This window comes from Chlamydotis macqueenii, chromosome 23 (assembly GCF_036417535.1).
Source record: "Chlamydotis macqueenii isolate bChlMac1 chromosome 23, bChlMac1.mat, whole genome shotgun sequence".
NCBI classification, from domain to species: Eukaryota; Metazoa; Chordata; class Aves; order Otidiformes; family Otididae; genus Chlamydotis; species Chlamydotis macqueenii.
The window spans coordinates 4752485-4769720 of record NC_141578.1 but is presented as its reverse complement, the minus strand read 5'-3'; the positions used below and the strand labels follow the sequence as shown (position 1 = coordinate 4769720).

At 60.9% G+C, this 17236-nt stretch overlaps 2 protein-coding genes across 2 annotated transcripts in view; one reads left to right on the top strand and one right to left on the bottom strand.

The window, feature by feature from the left end:
* The first annotated feature begins 16 nt into the window (after positions 1–16).
* Positions 17–3393, top strand: RPL10A (ribosomal protein L10a). The gene is made up of 6 exons (XM_086765855.1): positions 17–85; positions 305–379; positions 497–577; positions 915–1063; positions 1720–1892; positions 3189–3393. The coding sequence occupies exons 1-6, from the start codon at positions 81–83 to the stop codon at positions 3357–3359; spliced, it is 654 nt and encodes a 217-aa protein (XP_086621981.1). The 5' UTR covers positions 17–80; the 3' UTR covers positions 3360–3393.
* Positions 3394–4423: 1030 nt separating this feature from the next.
* The window catches only part of SCUBE3 (signal peptide, CUB domain and EGF like domain containing 3), a 35995-nt gene continuing 23182 nt past the window's right edge, over positions 4424–17236 (bottom strand). The window contains exons 8-23 of the mRNA XM_086765532.1: positions 16039–16155; positions 14396–14518; positions 12520–12636; positions 11430–11552; positions 10743–10877; positions 10372–10464; positions 10172–10288; positions 9935–10096; positions 9337–9540; positions 9069–9230; positions 8620–8787; positions 8364–8525; positions 7938–8135; positions 7682–7834; positions 7438–7517; positions 4424–7278 (exon numbers count right to left, since the gene is read on the bottom strand). Of these exons, the coding sequence (XP_086621658.1) occupies positions 7129–7278; positions 7438–7517; positions 7682–7834; positions 7938–8135; positions 8364–8525; positions 8620–8787; positions 9069–9230; positions 9337–9540; positions 9935–10096; positions 10172–10288; positions 10372–10464; positions 10743–10877; positions 11430–11552; positions 12520–12636; positions 14396–14518; positions 16039–16155 (2264 nt within the window). The 3' untranslated portion in view covers positions 4424–7128. The remainder of the gene's footprint in view (positions 7279–7437; positions 7518–7681; positions 7835–7937; positions 8136–8363; positions 8526–8619; positions 8788–9068; positions 9231–9336; positions 9541–9934; positions 10097–10171; positions 10289–10371; positions 10465–10742; positions 10878–11429; positions 11553–12519; positions 12637–14395; positions 14519–16038; positions 16156–17236) is intronic.

The following is a 17236-nucleotide window of genomic DNA, read 5'->3' as shown; positions in this document are numbered from 1 at the left end:
GGCCAAATCTCGCGATACCGACCCCTATTTATGGGGCGCAGGGGCCCACCACACCCTTTCGGCCCGGAGCAGCCGCCGCCATGAGGTGGGCGCGGGCCCGCAGCGCCATCCGCCGCCATCCCCGCACGACGGGCGGGCGCGGGGCCATCCGGGCGGGTGGCGGGGTGCGGGCAGCGGGGGGCGGCCGAGGGGGAGCGCGGATGGGCCGGGGCGGGCTCAGGGCCTTGCGTCCCCCACTCTCCGCGGCCTGCGGGAGGCCCAGGCCGGGTCAGCGCTGAGCCCGCCTTGTCTTTCCTCCCCGCAGCAGCAAAGTCTCCCGCGACACCCTGTACGAGGCGGTGAAGGAGGTGCTGCAGGGCAGCAAGACCAAGAAGCGCAAGTAAGAGCCCTGCGCCACGGCAGGACAACGCGCAGCGCGGGCCCCGGCCCTGCTCTCCCCCAGCCCGGCTGGGCCCTCAACCTGCGCTGCTTTCCCTTTCCCCTTCCCCTCCCTCAGGTTTGTGGAGACGGTGGAGCTGCAGATCAGCCTGAAGAACTACGACCCGCAGAAAGACAAGCGGTTCTCCGGCACCGTCAGGTTCGGCATCCTCTCGCTCCCACCCAGCCTTCGGCCTGCGCCCCCCGCCCCTGCTGCCGCTGAGCCCCGCGCGGGAGGGCGCAGCGCCGAACCGCTCGGGTAGTTCAGCCCACCCCGGCTCGGCGGGGGCGGCTGGACGGACCCCTACCCTGGGTCTTAAAACATGAGGGGAGGTGTGGGAGGCCGCTGCGCTCTCCCCACCGGCCTGCTGGAGAAGGCAGGTTAGAAGCTGTGGAGGAAGATTTCCAGGCGCCGTGGTAAGGTGTCTCCGTGATGGCTCCCATGGAAGCGTGTGTGACGCTGACAGTTCGTAGTAATTCAGACCTTCTGTCCCCAGGCTGAAGTCAACTCCGCGGCCCAAGTTCTCCGTCTGCTTGCTGGGGGACCAGCAGCACTGCGATGAGGCCAAAGCAGTCGACATCCCTCACATGGACATAGAGGCTCTGAAGAAACTCAACAAAAACAAGAAGCTGGTGAAGAAGCTGGGTGAGTGGTGGTGTGGCTCCATCTTTGAGCACCCTGGCTAACTTGGGAGGGCTGGGTAAGCAGGGTGGTTTTCCCTGTGCTGAGATTTCCACCTCGTGGTTAACTGCAGGGAATAGGAAGCTTGAGCAGGGTCAGCCTGAATACAGGAGTTTGTCTACAAACTACCCAGAAAAGCCAGCCGTGTGTTCCTAGGGTAGAAGGTCTGACAGGTCAGTCCTCCAGCAGTGAGGTTGATTGGTGTCCTCTGGAAGGAAGGGATACAGGAAAACGTTCCTGTCTCTCCAAAGGTTTCACCCTTAGCTGGTGTTCCTCCCTTTGCCGGCTGGGGAGCTGGAGTGCAGCAAAAGCAGAGAAAAGCTGGAGGCAAAAGTTTGATTTAGCCCCGCAGTACTTACACGAACAGAATGAAATTTGCTTATTTTCACTTGGTAAGAGAGAAAAGCCTTCCCTCCCTGCAAGTCGAAGTCATTTTGTTACATACTGCAGGCAGGGAAGAAAAACTCCCTGCTCAATCCATAAGCAGCCATGGAACTACATGGGAAATGACGTAGGAATCCACGGCGGCTGGCTGAGCCTCTCTGAAGTGTGGATCCATCCATCCGTACGTGTAGGAGCTGAAAGTCCATCCTTACTTACAACCGGTTCTCTCCTCGCAGCTAAGAAGTACGATGCCTTCCTGGCTTCCGAGTCCTTGATCAAGCAAATTCCTCGAATCCTGGGTCCGGGTCTGAACAAAGCCGGCAAATTCCCTTCTCTCCTCACTCACAATGAGAACCTGGTGGCCAAGGTTGATGAGGTCAAATCTACCATCAAATTTCAGATGAAGAAGGTAAAGCCAGGGCTTTTCCCTTTCCGACCTGAGGGTTGTCCGTGGCAGGTGGTCACTTGTGTGCGGCTGCCATCTCTGGGCCGGGCTGTAGGTGTCCCTCGAGCACCTTCCGAAAAGCGGCAGCCAGGGAGAAGCATCCAGTGCTGCTGTCTGCAGCAGAGGGAGACAGCACCCAGAGGAAAGGAGTCGTCATTTATCTGTGGTTGAAAGATTGTAGAGCAGATGATGAGGAGTTGATCGCGATGTTTCAATGCTGAGCACAATTAGTGCTAATTAGTGCTTTTTACAGTAAGTGGGTGACACTCGCAGGGTGGGGCTGGCGGGCCAGGCGTGCCCCCATGGGTCTGTGCACGCAGCAGGGCTTTGCCAGCAGCGAGTTTGGGACTTGACTCTGCAAGTGAACTTCGCAGCAGCTCCGCAGATAATCTGCTCTTGCTGTCAAGAGATGTCAGGGCGAGCTGATTCCCTGAAACCAAAATAACCCTGCTCAGGCATTTTAATCTCGTGTTGGCGGTCTGAGCGTGACTCATGGGTATTATTCCGAATTAACAGCTCTGCTAGCTGAGGTGCATCCTTGGACTCCAGCTGATCTGGGCCTGGGGGCACAACAACCGGGAGGACACAGCAAATGGGATAGTTTGCAAATGCTGGAGCATTTTAAGTAACTGAGCTGATGATGTCCTGACACTTTGCCTGTCAGCTCGCTCGTAAATCCTTTTGTCTCCAGCCCGTGGGGAACGCTGACTTACAAGTTCTCAGCGAGGCTGGCAGGCAGAGGCTTGGCCTCTCTGCGTCTTGTGTGCGGAAAGAAAGAGCTGGTGGCTGGCGCCCAAAACAAAAAGTGAAGCTGGCGCCACGCTTAGCAGTGAAGTTTGGAGCTAACAGTCTGTTCTGCGGCGGGTTAGCAGTTTAGGACACACGCCAGCGCTGCCTAACGAGCGGAGTTAAACCAGAGATCCGCTCCTGCTCGGCACGTTGCGTTGCACGTCCGTCCTGGTTTCCCCGTCGCCCAGTCACCTTTGCTCTCTGAGGAGGCCAGACCTAGCCAAGCTGTTCAGAGGTGACATCCAGATGCTACCAGACATGTTATGTGGTGCCCACAAACATCAGCTCTGGGGAAACACCTGTGGATAAGCTGGAGAAGCCATGTCCAGCTGACAGCACATGAGGTGGTTTCACACCCTGATGAGTTTAGATCAGAACTGGGCTGTTTTGTCCCTCCCTGAGCTGTCGTCTTTCCATTTCCCTACGAAACCTCTACCTGCTTGAGTGACCCTGGTGTCTGTGTCCCCCCAGGTGCTCTGTCTGGCTGTGGCTGTCGGGCACGTGAAGATGACAGAGGACGAACTCGTCTACAACATCCACTTGGCCATCAACTTCCTGGTGTCCTTGCTGAAGAAGAACTGGCAGAACGTGCGCGCCTTGTACATCAAGAGCACCATGGGGAAGCCCCAGCGCCTGTACTAATTGGGCAGCAATAAACTTTTAGGACAACCTACAACTGTGTGGTTGGCTGTGTTCCTCCAAAGCTTGTTGGGAAGGGTGTGCTGAAGAGCTGCTCGCTTCCTGGTAGAGAGAAAGGTCTCAGGTACTGTGTTGAGCTGATAGGGAGGTGAATTCCAGTGGAACATCAAGAGATCTTGAGAGAAGGAGCCTCATGTGTTCAGAGCAGGGTGGGGAGGGGGAACAGCTCCACTCACACCCAGAACAAGCAAATCTGAGGTTGTTAACACATCTGAGGGCGCACAGTGCAGGTAAAACGCATCAGCAGTCGTGCTGTAACCCCAGGACCCCCCACCTCACCCCAGAGGGGACCCTTACCTTGTGCTGGTGGTCACCTGAAGCCATCCTGCATGCAGAGCTCTGCCCTGTCCCAGCAGCCTCCCTGCTCTGGGGCAGCAGGGCTGGGGGCACGCTCATTTAAAGCTGCTGCTGCCCCCGGAGCGACCAATGACTGGGGCTGTGGGGCCCTGCCCAGCAGAAGCTTGTGAGGGCTTGATGGGACCCTTCCAGCTGGTCCCAGTTACAGGATCCAGAGGAATGGAGGGTGCTGGGGGGGCCGGGGGTGGGAGCTGCAGCTTAGCAAGGGGTCGGGGCCAAGGTAGAGAGTCTTTTCCATCCCCTCTGAGCTGCTCCCTGTCCAACTCCATGTTCTGGGCTAAAAATGAGATATGCGGCACCCAATTAATGTATATAAATACATACATTGTGTAATGACTGGCAAGCTTATGGGAGTGTGTAGGATTTAAGCTGGGGGGGGAGAAGCCCCCCCATGCCTTTGAAAAGGGCTTGTGTTAGCATCCGAGGGACCGAAACAATGCAACGGCTTTGGATCCTGCTGTTAGAAACCTTTAGAATAAGCATCAGAGCCAGCTTCTGAAAGATCAACACAACACCAAGAAATTCCATTTAATAATTAAAAAAAGACAATACAAAATGCAAACATTTCTTTTTACAAAGTTCAGATACATTTTTTTTTCTTTTAATCAAGTGCAAATAACTTCAGGAACTACGTCTTTGTCGTTACTTTTAATCGTTTTTGCTGGAGATGGTAAGTCGTGGCCCGCTGCGAAAGGCAGATATAAATATTCCAACATGAAAAAAAAAAAACCAAAAAACCAAAAAAAATTATCCAACAACCCTTATTTATGTTCACCGTGTCGAAACATTCAGTACATCTGAGGTGGCTGATGATGCGGTTTTCAGCCTTTCAAACCTTTTCTGGGTTGTGGCTGGGGGTGAAGAGAGGGGCTGAACTGCAGCGGGGTGGCTCTGGTGGAGTTTTGGGGGGTTTATTTGGGATATTCGGTGGGAGGAGGAGGAGGAGAGCTTACCAGGTGTCTTTGGCCATTCCAGGAGGATGTGCTGCCCAGCTCGCCCTTCCAAATCTGCGTCAGGGGAGTGGAGGTGGTCAGTGCAGTGACAACCGGGATACCCCTGGTCCCGGCAGGGTCGGAGCGCCAGCAACCCCGCCGTTAAATCACGAAGAATTCATCAACTCCTCCGTGAGCGCGAGCGGCTGCGTTGCAGCAGGGTTAGTCACTCCCAGGTTGTTTTTATTTTTGCTGGTTTTATTTTTTTTTTTTCCTTCTAAATATGAAAGACCCCTTCAACGGTCACTGCTCTGCTGTGACTGCCCCAGAGCAATAACCCCCCCTCCGCCCCCGCCACCTCCAAATCCCTACAACAGCTTTTGTGCATCAAAGCCGCTGCTTTCAGACAACCAACCAAGCGACAAACAGCTCAGCCCACAGATGCTGAGCTTCCAAACCGTTTAGGAGCCGGGTGGCAAGAGGGGTAAATCCACAGCTGGGATGAATCAGGGCAGACTTTTCCAACCGACGCATCTTGGGGACAAACCTCAGCCCCCTTTGCCGGCGCTCGCTCAGCCCGCAGCCCCTGACAGAGCCCAGAAGAAGCTCTCGGGGTGCTGGGGCGGCAGGGATTGAGGAGGGGAAAACACGGGCGAGCAGCTGCTTCCCGGTTTTGGCGAGGGACGCGCAGAGCAATAAATAATTGGTTCGTTAAGAGCAGGGCTCGCCCCAGATGTGGTCAAGGGGACGGCGAGAGAAAAGCCGGGAGGGGACCTGCCAACAGGAAAGCTGTAGGCGAGTCGACCGCATTTAGTCCTGGCAGCTCCAGGTCTTTGGGAGGATGAAGATGGGGATGAAGGTGCAGGGAGGTGACAGCCGAGAGCTGGTTGCAGGGCTGGGAAATGAGTGAGGAAGATGCAGGACGAGCACGTGGAAAGGGACAGAGCCAAAAGCACCTGAAGGGACTTGGAAACACAAAGCTTCCCCAGAGCCAGGGAGAGTGCAGACCTCCAGACCTGGGGGAGAGATTTCGGGGCTGAGCAGAGGGGCAGCTCCCCTCTCCTGCCAGCATGCCCCCGCACCCTGCCTCGGGACCTGTCCCAGGTCTCCCCTGGGTCTCCGCTCATCCCTGGGAAGCAAAAAGGTTTGCAACAAGAAGGTGATGACAATTTCGCATCCTCCTCAGAATGGGATCAGCCCAAAAGCACACAGCGACCGCGGCCGCTCCATCTCCTCCGTGGACAGACCAAGACGCCTCAAACTCCTTGCAAAAACTCACCCCGAGGAGGAGAGGCACCATCTTCCCCCGAACAAAGGGGTTTTATCAAGGACAAACGCGGTAGAAAAGGTTGCAAGGCCTGAAAACGCCATCCTGCCGGTCAGCGGCAGCCCAGGGCTGGGTTTGCTTTGGGTGGGTGGGTTTGGTTTTCGTTACAAACGCACATTCTCATTTCTCAGGCAGGTATAAATATTGTCGCTTCTAGTAGAAAAAAAAAAAACAACAAAACAACTTCCCTCTAAATAATATAAAGAAGACTCAAATGATTGCACTTAATACATATGAAGAAGGTAGAAAGGAGGATATCCTAGTGCACAAACATTGACTCCTGCTCTTCGCAAAGCTTGCTTTTCCGAGTTACTCTTTGGCAGAGCTTGTAAGAAAGTCTGGTTTCTTGGCACAAGTGTCTGGGGTGGGGGGAAAAAAAAAAACAACCCAAACCCGGCTGAAAGTCCTTCTCCTTCTCTCCCTGTTTTCTCCTGTGCAGCCAGACATTGTTCTCCGGGAACGTGGCTTGGCTGTGCTTTCCTCCCAGCGCCAGCGCGGCTCTCCGGCGGGACGGCCACCGGAGCCACCGCGGTTGCCGTTCGCTGCCGTGCTTTGCCGATCTCTCCTTTAAATTTTCTTTTTACTCAAGTCTGCTTTTAAAAATCATTTTCCCCCAATTTCTGCAAAGCCATGCCGATACCCATGACCCAGGCGCTGCGATAAATACGGCGTTACCTTCTTGCCATCCTCTGCGAAAGGGCTCGGAGGGGCTGCAGCCGGTGCCGGCCCCGTGGGCTGGAAGGACGACGATCCCCTCGATGTCCCGGGCTGCTGGTGGCACCGGGGAACGGGGAGAGACTTGGCGTAAAGGGAACCAAAGGGAGGATGTAGGCTGGTGAAAAGGACGAGCACTTTGGTTTCTTAAAACGAAGAATCTGCTTTGGAAGAGAGGAGCGACTTCGCCAGCGGCCGGGTGAGACCGGAGCATCCCTCCCCGGCCGGGGGCACGGCTTTGCGGGGAGCGGCGGAGAAATCGTGGGGGGACGTCTGCGGGGTGAGAGGTGACGGTCCTGCCGGAGCCGAGCGGAGGAAGGAGAAAATCGGAAAGGAGAAGGAAGGGAGAAGAGGGTTTCCTTGGCGGGGGGGGCGCGGGGGGCTATTTGTAAGGCCGGAGGAAGCTGGAGACTTTGGAGCGGAGGAGTTTGATGAAGGAGCGGGGCAGCATCTCCTTGTGTTTCTCCGTGTACTTGAAGTAGTTCTGGGGGTGCGCCAGCACGTCGAAGAAAGCTTTGATCAGCTTCTTGTCCTGCGGGGAAGCCAAGGCAGAGGCGGGGGGTCACCGTCCCACCCGGTGCTCCCCTGCGGCGGCTCCGAACCGAAGCCATGAGCGCAGGGAGGGCATGGGGGGCACACCCGAAGGGAAGGACGCTCCTGGGGTCCCCCGCAGCCCCGGGGACACGCTCACCTTGAGGATCTCCTGGTGGTTTTCGGAGGCGTAGAGCCTGCCGTCCCGCACGATGTCCTCCACCAGCTGCTCATAGTCCTCTGCAACACCCCGCCAAAAAAACACGGTCAGGGCATGAGCTGTCACTTGTCCCCAGACCTCTGGTCCCCACCTCTGAGTCTACTCCCCTCAAATACACAGGGGGTATGAATTGGGGGTGACCCAGGAACCAAACCGGGCAGGGGGGCACCAGCCCCGTGCTCACCGTCGTAGGTGACGTAGGGGATCTGGAAGCCGCGGGCGCTGTTGGCTTCGCTGGTTTTGAAGTTGATCCAGAGTTTCCGAGAGCGGGCGGTGAAGGCGATGGGCCTCTCGTAGGTCTGGCACGTCTCGTAGGTGGTGATGGAGGACGGGGAGGCTGCGGGGGAACGGCAAGGGGACACGTGATGCCGGATGCCCATCAGCAGAGCTGCCCCCAGCCTCACTGGGGCGACCTAACCGCGGCGCGCTCGGTTACCTACAGTTTTTCCGCATGACCAAGACGTCGCCGCACTCGTCCTCGGAGGGGAGGAAGATCTCCGGCACCACGATGAGGATCTTGCGCTTGGGCGGCGGGTTGATGTTCCAGGTGCACTCGACGTTGGCGGGGTAATTCCCCGGGTAGTTGGGGGACTCGATGTAGCCCGTGTATTCGCCCAGCTCCCCCCCGCACTGCCGGTCTGCAAGGCATGGAGAGCCGGTTCAACTGGGAACCAGTGGCACAGGCACTGGGACGGGGCGGGGGTGTACTGGGCAAGGGGGGGGTGCTCTATCAGCACCGCTCCATGCATCCCCCCATGCCTGCATAAAGCACAGAAATAACCCCAAACTCTATTTTAAGGGATTTGTAAATATTTTTGAGGAAGGACCCCAGTTCACACCCCTCCATCACAGCCCAGCTCGCCTACTTTTGCACTGGGACACGGAGGTGGAGCCGTCGAAGTCGGTGGTGGTGTTGCCGGGACAGGCGATGCAGTAATTCTGTCGAAAATCGGGCTGGTAGGTGCCCACGGCGCAGCGGATGCAGCGATGGACGCTGGTGTTGTAGTAATGCCCAGGAGAGCACTGGACTGGGGGAGGGTGGCAGAGAGCAAAGGGGGCCGCGTCAGCCGCCGGCACGGCCCCGCCGGGTGCCCCCCACCCCGGGGACCCGCTCCCACCTACCTTTGGTGTCGCAGTCCTGGAAGGAGAGGGCTCCCTCGTGCCGGGTGGTCAGCCCGCCGCCGCAGGGGAAGCAGAGCGCCCGTCCCACCTCGGGCTGGTAGGACCCGCGGGGACACGGCTGGCAGGGCTTGAAGCCGTCGGCCGAGTGCTGGCCAGGGGGACACTGACCTGCAGGCACGGGCATCGCTCAACCCTGGCGTCCTGCGTGCCCCGGGCTCTCCCGCCCTCTCCCCCCCAGCCATGGCCACATCCAGAGCGAGGGCTGCCCTTCCTGGAGTCCCCTCTAAATGATCAACGCCCAAAATAGCACCTTCTGGGGGTCCTGGGGATGCTGAGGGCTTTCCCCTCCTCTGGATGAGGGCTGAGGGCTGATGGTTGAGGTCCCAGCCGTGGGCATGGCGCATGGACGGCCTGGCTGTCCCCCCCCGGCCCCTCCGCGTCCCCCTTACCCGTGCAGCTGGTGATGTTGGTGGCTCCAACCGGTCCGAAAGCATCGCCGCGGGGACACAGGTCGCAGGAGAGCTGCCCTTCCTTCTCCTGGTAGGTGCCGGGGGGACAGGGCACGCACTGCTCGGTCTGGCCGTGGTAATAGGTTCCCTGCGAGCAGCTAACTGAGAGCGGGGGGGGGACGTCAGCGACGCGGCGAGGGCACCGGCACCGCTGCGGGGGGGACACAGCCGGTCCCCCCAGCCCCGCGCACCCCACCGTGCTCCTTACCACACTTGGTGCCCAGGCGCTGCTGGCCCGGCCCGCAGCTCTCCTGTCGCTCCGGGGCCACGCTCAGCTTCCTGGCCACCTCGTACTCCATCCCCGCGAAGCGGAGCAGGAACCGCTCCTGGTTGATGGATTTCTTCAGGGCTTTGATGGCCGACTTCAGCTTTTTCTCCACTCTCTGTCGCAGGCACTGCAGGTTGCAGCTGGCTGGGGGTGCAGGGGGGAATGGGGGGGTTCGGCGGGGAACGGGGACGCAGCGAGGAGGGGGGGACGGAGAGGGAAACCCAGCAGGATTAAAACCAGCTCCCAAATGCTCAGCTGGAAGTGCTGCCCAGCACATCCCAGTCTGGTGTGGGATGAGGACTGGTTTGGTTCTCCTTGCTGCTCAGGGATGGCACTGTCCCCCTAGTCCCACCACCATCCTCCTGGTCCCCCAACCATCCTCGCAGTCCCATCACCATCCTTCCAGTCCCACCACCATCCCCTTGCTCCCACCACTGTCCTCCTGGTCCCACCACCATCCTCCCGGTCCCACCGCCATCCCCTTGGTCCCACCACCCCTGCCTGCACCCAAGATGGTTCAAGCCAGCGCCTTGCTCACCTGTGATCTCCTCCGGCTTGATCTCCGCCTCAAACTCCAGCGTGATGCGCGTCACCTCCTTGTTGGAGGAGTTGCGAGCCCGGCGGCCCTTCCCCTTCTTGGACGAGTCGCACTTGAGGTTGACGAAGGCAACCTGGCAGTCGGAGCAAGGTGCCGAACCGCCTGCGTGCGGGGGGACAAGTCAGCACCCCATCCCTCCCGGGTCATCCCCGTCTCCCCGCCACCGTCACACCTCACCTTGCGCCCCCGCCTTCCCGGCCTCCTCCTGCTTGCCCTTGGCCCGTGGGTGCAGGTGGCACTTGGCATCCTTGATCTTGAAGGAAGCCTTCTGCTTGATTGGCGCAGCGACAGTCTCTAAAAGAAAAGGCGGGTGCTCAACACCCTGGCCCGGGACGGCCAGGCCGGCGGTGGGCACGGGCACCCCGAGACCCCCTTACCGAGGCACTGCTGGCTGCTGTTGGCGGGTCTCTGCTGGGCGCCCTGCCGCAGGACGGGGGTCCCACAGCTCACCGTGTAGCTGCTGTCCGACTCTGCAGGATGGAGGAACGGGAGTCGGGGGATGCCGGAGTGGCCGCCTGGTCCCCGCGATGCTCTGCCGGGGTGACGCAGGGAGGCGACGGTGCCTGGCACCCTGCCGTGGGGGTCCTGCACCAGGGATCCGTCACACGGATCTGCACCCAGCGACGAGCCCCGCTGAGCGACCACCTCCCTCCCCGGCTGGGCAACCGCTCTTCTCCCCACCCAGTTTGGGCCACGCAGGGCAATGGGGACCCCCTCCCCGTGCCGGCGGTGGCACTGGCACCGGTACCTGGCAGGAAGCGGGCCTTGGAGGCGCAGGTGAGGGCACAGCTGTCCTTCTTGCCCATCTTGTTGCAGGTGAGAGTGGCCCGTGGCGGCACCGAACCTGGCAGGCATTTCACCAGCTCTGAGGGACACGCGCCGGCTGGTGACGACAAGCGGGGACGCCCGTGGCTGGCACAGCCCGGGGACCTGCGAGGGACCCCTGCACCCTCCCAGGTCATGGGGGAAATCACCGGGGAGGAGAGGGTGCCAGAGCACAGCGTGGAGCCCCCCAACCAACATCCCAACCCCCCCAGCTCCTCCATGGAGATGTGAGATGTGACTGCTGGGATTTCAAATTTTTGGGGTGACAGTCGGGTACCAGGGCACAGCCAGGGCCATGAAATAGCTCCTTTAGGGACACTCACTGGTGCAAAAGCCCACGGCCAGCCCCGAGCACCGTCAAAAAACCAATGAGATGACCAAAGGCAGAGAGAGCAGGGCAACACCTTACAGCACTTCCCATCCAGACCCGTGCGAGGTGGACACGGAGCCCCAGCAAAAACCAGCCTGACCCAGAGCATCCCTGCACCGGAATGCCCCCAGACCCCTGTTCTCCACCCACCCTGACCTTAATCCCAACAGCCCCGAGGGACTGAGGGGCTGCGGGGCTTCGGGAGCGTCCCCAGCCGCGGCGTGTCCGGCCCCGCTGTACCTATGCAGTCCTTTTTGTTCCAGTGCAGCTTGCAGCCGGTGGGACAGGTACACTGATAGCTGCCGGGCGTGTTGATGCAGCCGAATTTGCAGCCCCCCCGGTTGATGCTGCATTCGTCGATGTCTGCGGGGAAGGAGGGAAAGGTGATGGGTGGGGGCCGAACGGGACCCCCACCCCAGATCTGGTGCTGAGGTGCTGCATCGTCCCCGCGGCGACAAGGGAAACCCCGACCCGCGGTGTCCCCGAGGGCCGGGCGGTGACGGGTGCAGCCCACCCAGGCTGAGCTGGGCCCTGGCCCCACAGCGGGCGGGGAGCTGTGGGGGGCAGCAGACAGAGCCGACATGGAAGCACTCAGCAGCCAAATTCAAAAGGCAGCTGCTCGGCAGCCCTGGCCCCTCGCCCCACGGCCAGGACCCTCCGCCCTGGCCCAAAACGGGGGGACTGATCCTCCAGGTCCGGCACGAAGCAGGAGCAAAGGTGGGGAGCAGCCAGGGATGGAGCTGCACCCCAAACACCCCTCCCTGCCCGGCTCCCCCTTCTCGGGAGCATCGGTGGGAGCCAGCGACCACTCCATTGCAGGGTCACACTGAGAGCATCCCAGGGGCCGCGCTGGACGACGCCGGCTGTGTATTTCTGGAGCATGAGGATGATCCTGGCCCCGTGTCTTCATCTCCCCCGTCCGACAGCACCACTGCCACGACACGCTCCGGCAACCCCCCAAAGCGTGCTTCATCAGCCGCACGCCCCCGCCCTTAGGAGCGATCTGCCTTGGGAAACTTAAATCAACCCCTTTTGATGTTCCCCTTCCCACCCCATCCCAGCTCCCTGCCAAAAACGCCGGGGATTTCTCCCTCTCTCCCGCTGCAGACAAGTCGCAAATTGTTCCTGTCGCTCCGTTTGAAGTTGCGCCTGGCTGCGAGCCCCCTCCCCGCCTGGCCCCGCCTTGGGGTACGCAGGGAGCCGACCCTCCCCACGGGCCCTTGGGGTGGGTGGTGTCCCCAGGGGTCCTGCGGTGACCGTGCCATGGGGCTGCCCCATCACCGGGTGCCTTCCTGGGACCCCTGAACCCCAGCAGGGCGACGGGCCCTACCTCCGCAGTGTGTGAGCCCGTAGAGCGTGTAGCCCTTGTTGCAGAGGCACTGGAAGCTGCCGGGGGTGTTGATGCAGAGGTGGTCGCAGGTCCGGTCAAAGGAGCACTCGTCGATGTCTGGAGGGAAGGCAAGGGGGGAAGGTGAGGGCTGGCGCGGCGGAGGGGCAGTCCGGGGCACAAGAGCTGTCCCCTTCCTGCTCCAATTGCTCCAGCAAACTGGGAATGCGCTGGGATGCTGCGGGATCCTGCAGTGGGATGCTGCAGGGACCCCACACCGGGGTGCTTCTGGGATCCAACACCAGGATGCTCTGGGGATCCAGCACTGGGACGCTGTGGGATCCTGCAGTGGGATGGTCCAGGGGTCCAGCATTGGGATGCTCTGGGACCTAGCACCGGGATGCTCCAGGACCCTGTGCTCCCATCCTACCTGCCTCCGAGCTCCCTCCTCACCCACTCCAGCTGCTGCTACGTGGAAGCAGCTGCCCACTGCACCAGCATCTCCCCCCGCCCCAACCTCCTGCAGCCCCTCTGCACCTCAAACGCGCCGTACAGGGCCAGCACCACGCCCTTGGCACGGGGCGGCCGCGAGAGCCCCGGCTGCTGCCCAGCCAGGGCACTGCCCGGTGCCAGGGCGGGACGCTGCGCGGGCAGGTCCTGCTCCGGGGCCGGTGCCAGCGATGTCTGCTCGGCCCCGCGGGGCACCTCGCCGGGGCAGGGAGGCCTTGGCCGGGCGCGTGAACCCAGCCCGGCGGGTTTGAGCATCATTTCATTGGCTTCATTAAGTTAATTGCCATGCTTGCCTCAAACTCCCAAAAACGCAGAACCTGGAGGGAGATGAAAGCGGAGAGCGCCAGCTCCCTTCTTCCCTGGCCACACGCTTTTAGGAAGCAACGCTTGAGCTCACAAACACCCATCGTGCCCACCTCGGTCGTGGGCCGTGGGGCAGAGCCCCGTGCTCCCCCCGGGACGGCCCAGCCACCTGCCGGGCTGTTAAACCTGCTGGGTTTATGTGGGATATGCAGGAGGATGTTGGGACACAGAGATAAAGGTGGGAAAAGCAGCGCGGAGCAGCCAGCTCCCGCCAGAGCGAGCAGGATGCATCCTCCTCCTCCCCTCCGGCAGACGGGGGAATGAGGAATCCCGAAATCCTTGCTCTGCCTTGACGCCTTGCCAAACCGGCGCGTCCCCGAGCAGGGCGCGATCCGGGCCCCGCCGTGGTGCGGCTGGCGGAGGGGGAGAGGCAAGGCAGGATACATCCCGCTGCTCTTCCCGTCTCCCGTCCCAGGAAAACCACGGCCTCTCCAGCGCGTCAGCGCGCGTGCTGTAGCAGGGGGCCACGCTCCTGCTGCTGCGGGATGGCTGGCAAAAACTTTGTGCAATAAATTGAAGGTGTCAGGGTGGGTGTGGAGCCCAGGGTGCCCTACCGGGACACATGGGGTGCTGCTGGCGTCCCCAGTCCCTCAGCATGGGGCACGCTCGCTGCCAGGGCTGCTGCTGGGGACACTCCCCGCGCCCGGGCAGAGCTGCGTCCCAGCCCACGGGGAACGTCGTGACCATCATGCCGGCCCTGAGGAAGGCTGGAGATTTCACCTGGCGTTGCCTAATTTGCTGGCTTTAACTCTGCTGCGAGAAGAGCCCGGCGCGGGAGCAGGGCTGGGATGACAGCCCAGCTCTGCAGATCAAAGCGCTAAAGCTCCAGACCAGACCCCAAATCCCACGCTAATCCCGCGAAGGATGTCCGCGGTCCAGAGGAAAGCAGAAAGGAATGAGTAACTGGGCCAGCTCTCCTCCGTGGGAGGGCTGAGAGACGGCGGAGGGCAGGGAGAGGGGGTTGCCCTGGGCAGGGCAGGGCGCTGGGGGTCTCGTTGCCCCTTACCTTGGCAGTTCCTCTCGTTGATGAGCAGCTTGTAGCCCTTCTTGCAGCTGCACTCGAAGCTGCCCACTGTGTTCCTGCAGATGTGGTCGCAGCCGCCGTTGTTGAGCCGGCACTCGTCGATGTCTGGCGGGGACAAGGGGACACGCGTCACGCTCCGGCTGGGATGCTCGGCCGGGAGAGAGGGGTCTTCCCGTCTGGACCCTGTCCCCTCCAGAAGCCAGCAAACGGAGGAAACGCTTTGGGCTCTGATGGTCACCGGGGGAGCATGGCTGCTGGATGTATCTGGGTGCATTTGAGACGCCGACTGGGGATGCTGGGGAAGGCCACGGCTCCTGGGGTCTGCTCCCCTTGGAAGCTGTGCCAAACATTTAATTTTTGCAGGTCTCCATCCCCCGGAGCAGAGCCAGGAGCCAGGGTCTCCAGAAGAGCCTCACAGCTGGGGGAAAATCCCAGACTGGAGTCTGCAGAGTCACAGGTTTGGGCTGGGGGCTGCGTTTGGGGACCAGGAGCAGCAGGAAGAAAGAGCAAGCTGGCAGGAGAACCCCCTCCTCCAAAACCAGCCCCTTGACAAAATAAATACTTGTCAACCCTCACTTCTCTGCTTGCCATCTTTTCCCTGCCGTGAAGAAAAAAAAAAAACAACCTCAAAACGATGATGCGCAACAACAGCAAAGAGCCCCAACAACCTGGAGAGAGGCTGGGACTTGTTCTTTTGGTTGGTATTTTTCCCCTTTTTCCACTAATCACAAAATTTACTGCTAGGAAACGGCCTGTAAAATGGAAGGAGACCAGGAGGAAGCAGCCGCCTTCCCCATCCCTCCATCCCCCAGCCGCCAGCAGCGAGGCGGCAGCTCTGCCTCGCCGGGGCCGGGGTTTTCATTTTACGACTGCGAGGGAGCGAGCTGTAAACCAGCCCCCGGCCGTAATAAAACCCCCCAGACATGGGGGACGTGACTCCGGGTGATCGCACGTTCCTGGAAACTGCGGAATTGGAGGGGCGGGGGGGGGATGCTCTGATAAAATAACAGGGGGCAGGGGGGTTCTGGAAGCAGTCAGCAGGTAGACAGGCAGCTCGCAGCGGGATGGGGTTTCCTTTCAACGGGGGTCAAGTTCCCGGAGCTGCTGAGAGACATAACGCAGGCGCCGGCCAGCCCCGGGGTCGCGGCGTCCCCTTGCCTGGGGAGGGGGGCAGGTTTGGGGTGGCTGGGGTGACCGGTCTGGACCGCTGGCCCTCGCAGAGACGTGCGGACAGGGACGTCGGCGGGAGCGTGCAGAGGCGCACGGTCCTTACTCGAATTCCCAGAGCGGGTGCGGATTTCCTGTACACCCAGCCCTTGTCCACGGGGAAACTGAGGCAGAGGGGTGGAGCGAGGTGCGATGGGAACCCCCCCGCCCCACAACTGCCTCTGACTTGACCTGACCCCCTTTTCCTCTTCCTCACGGGCTTCCCATGAGGCGGCTGAGTTCCCACGCCTGGGGGGTGATCCTGTCCCCACCCCACGGATGCAAACACCAAGCAAGCGAACGCTGCGGGTGACATCGAGCCGAGCTCAGACCGAGCCTTTTCTAAGGGCGCCGAGGACACAAGGAGGGGTCTGAGGCACCCGGGGGCGAGCGCCCCGGCCCCGCTGGCGCCCACCTACCTTTGCACGTCTTCCTGTCGGGCTGGAGCATGAAGCCCATGGGGCAGCTGCAGTGCACGCCCGTGGCCGCGTCGTGACACTTGCTGTCGCAGCCGCCGTTGTTCACAGCGCACGTCTCTGCACGGAGAGGGGAGAGAGCGGCCAGGGTGAGGGTCCGGTGTTTAAAAGGCTGGAAGAGGTGGGGGGGGGGGTCACACCACCCAGATGTCCCCATGCCACCCAAATGTCCCCATGCCGCCCAAATGCCCCCATGTCGCCCAAACGCCCCCATGCTGCAGCCCGGGAGAGGCAGCGGGTGCAAACCTCCCTGCAGAGCCCACCAAAACCACTCCTGGCTTTTAACGCAGCAGTAGCAAGGTCGCAGAGCCACCAAATACTAATTAATTAATTAATTAATTAGCAGCTGGGACGCAGAGCGGGAGGGCCGGTGGGGTGGGGCATCAACGCTCGGTGATCCCGCAGCATCTTCCACCTCCGCAGGTGACCCGGCGCTCGTTGCCTTTTCCATCACTCCGCCGTGCACCCGGGTGCTGCTCCCCGGGGATTTCGGAGGAGAAATAAGGGCGCCGGCGGTTCGCCGCGGGTCGCAGGCAGCGCTACGGCAGGAACAAGCACCCAGGTTTCCCGGTTCGCCACCCAAAACCCTGCGCAAGCCTTCCACCTTCCAACAACCTGCTCTGATACACGGTCATCTGCATTTCAGGTAGAGGGGACCGGGGACAGCCCCGTCCCCTCGTTAGAGGACGCTTTATTAATTGCGGGCAGGGTGCAGAGGGGTGCCAGCCATCCCAGGGAGGCTGGGGTTGGGGACACGGGGCTGCTGCCCGTTGCAGAGCAGCCAAAATTCAGGGCACTGGGAAAAGCAGAAGTGGTTCGACAGAGACTCTTCACTCCCGAAACGCCTCGGCTTTTCAGCTGACGGAGGGAAAAGCGGCTCCCTGGGATCAATCCCACCGCGCTCAGCCCCCACGCTGGCGTCAGGGCTGCGTGTTCCCCGAAACCGGGCTCTGGCGGAGTCCAGCTCCGAGAGAGAATTGAATTTCCAAGCGACAAAGTCACTGCCCTCGCTGTGAAAACGCAGCCGGAGCCGGATCTCCCCGGGAGATGCCCAGGCTGCGGCTCCCCGGGGATGCAGGTGCGCAGCCCTGGATGGCAGGGGGGTCCCAGCCACCCCCACCGCCACCGAGCCGCAAAGCCA

Coding starts and splice junctions, on each gene's coding strand:
- RPL10A (XM_086765855.1), top strand. Junction 380..496: donor AGCAAGACCAAGAAGCGCAA/GTAAGAGCCCTG, acceptor CCCCTCCCTCAG/GTTTGTGGAGACGGTGGAGC. Junction 1,893..3,188: donor TCAAATTTCAGATGAAGAAG/GTAAAGCCAGGG, acceptor GTGTCCCCCCAG/GTGCTCTGTCTGGCTGTGGC.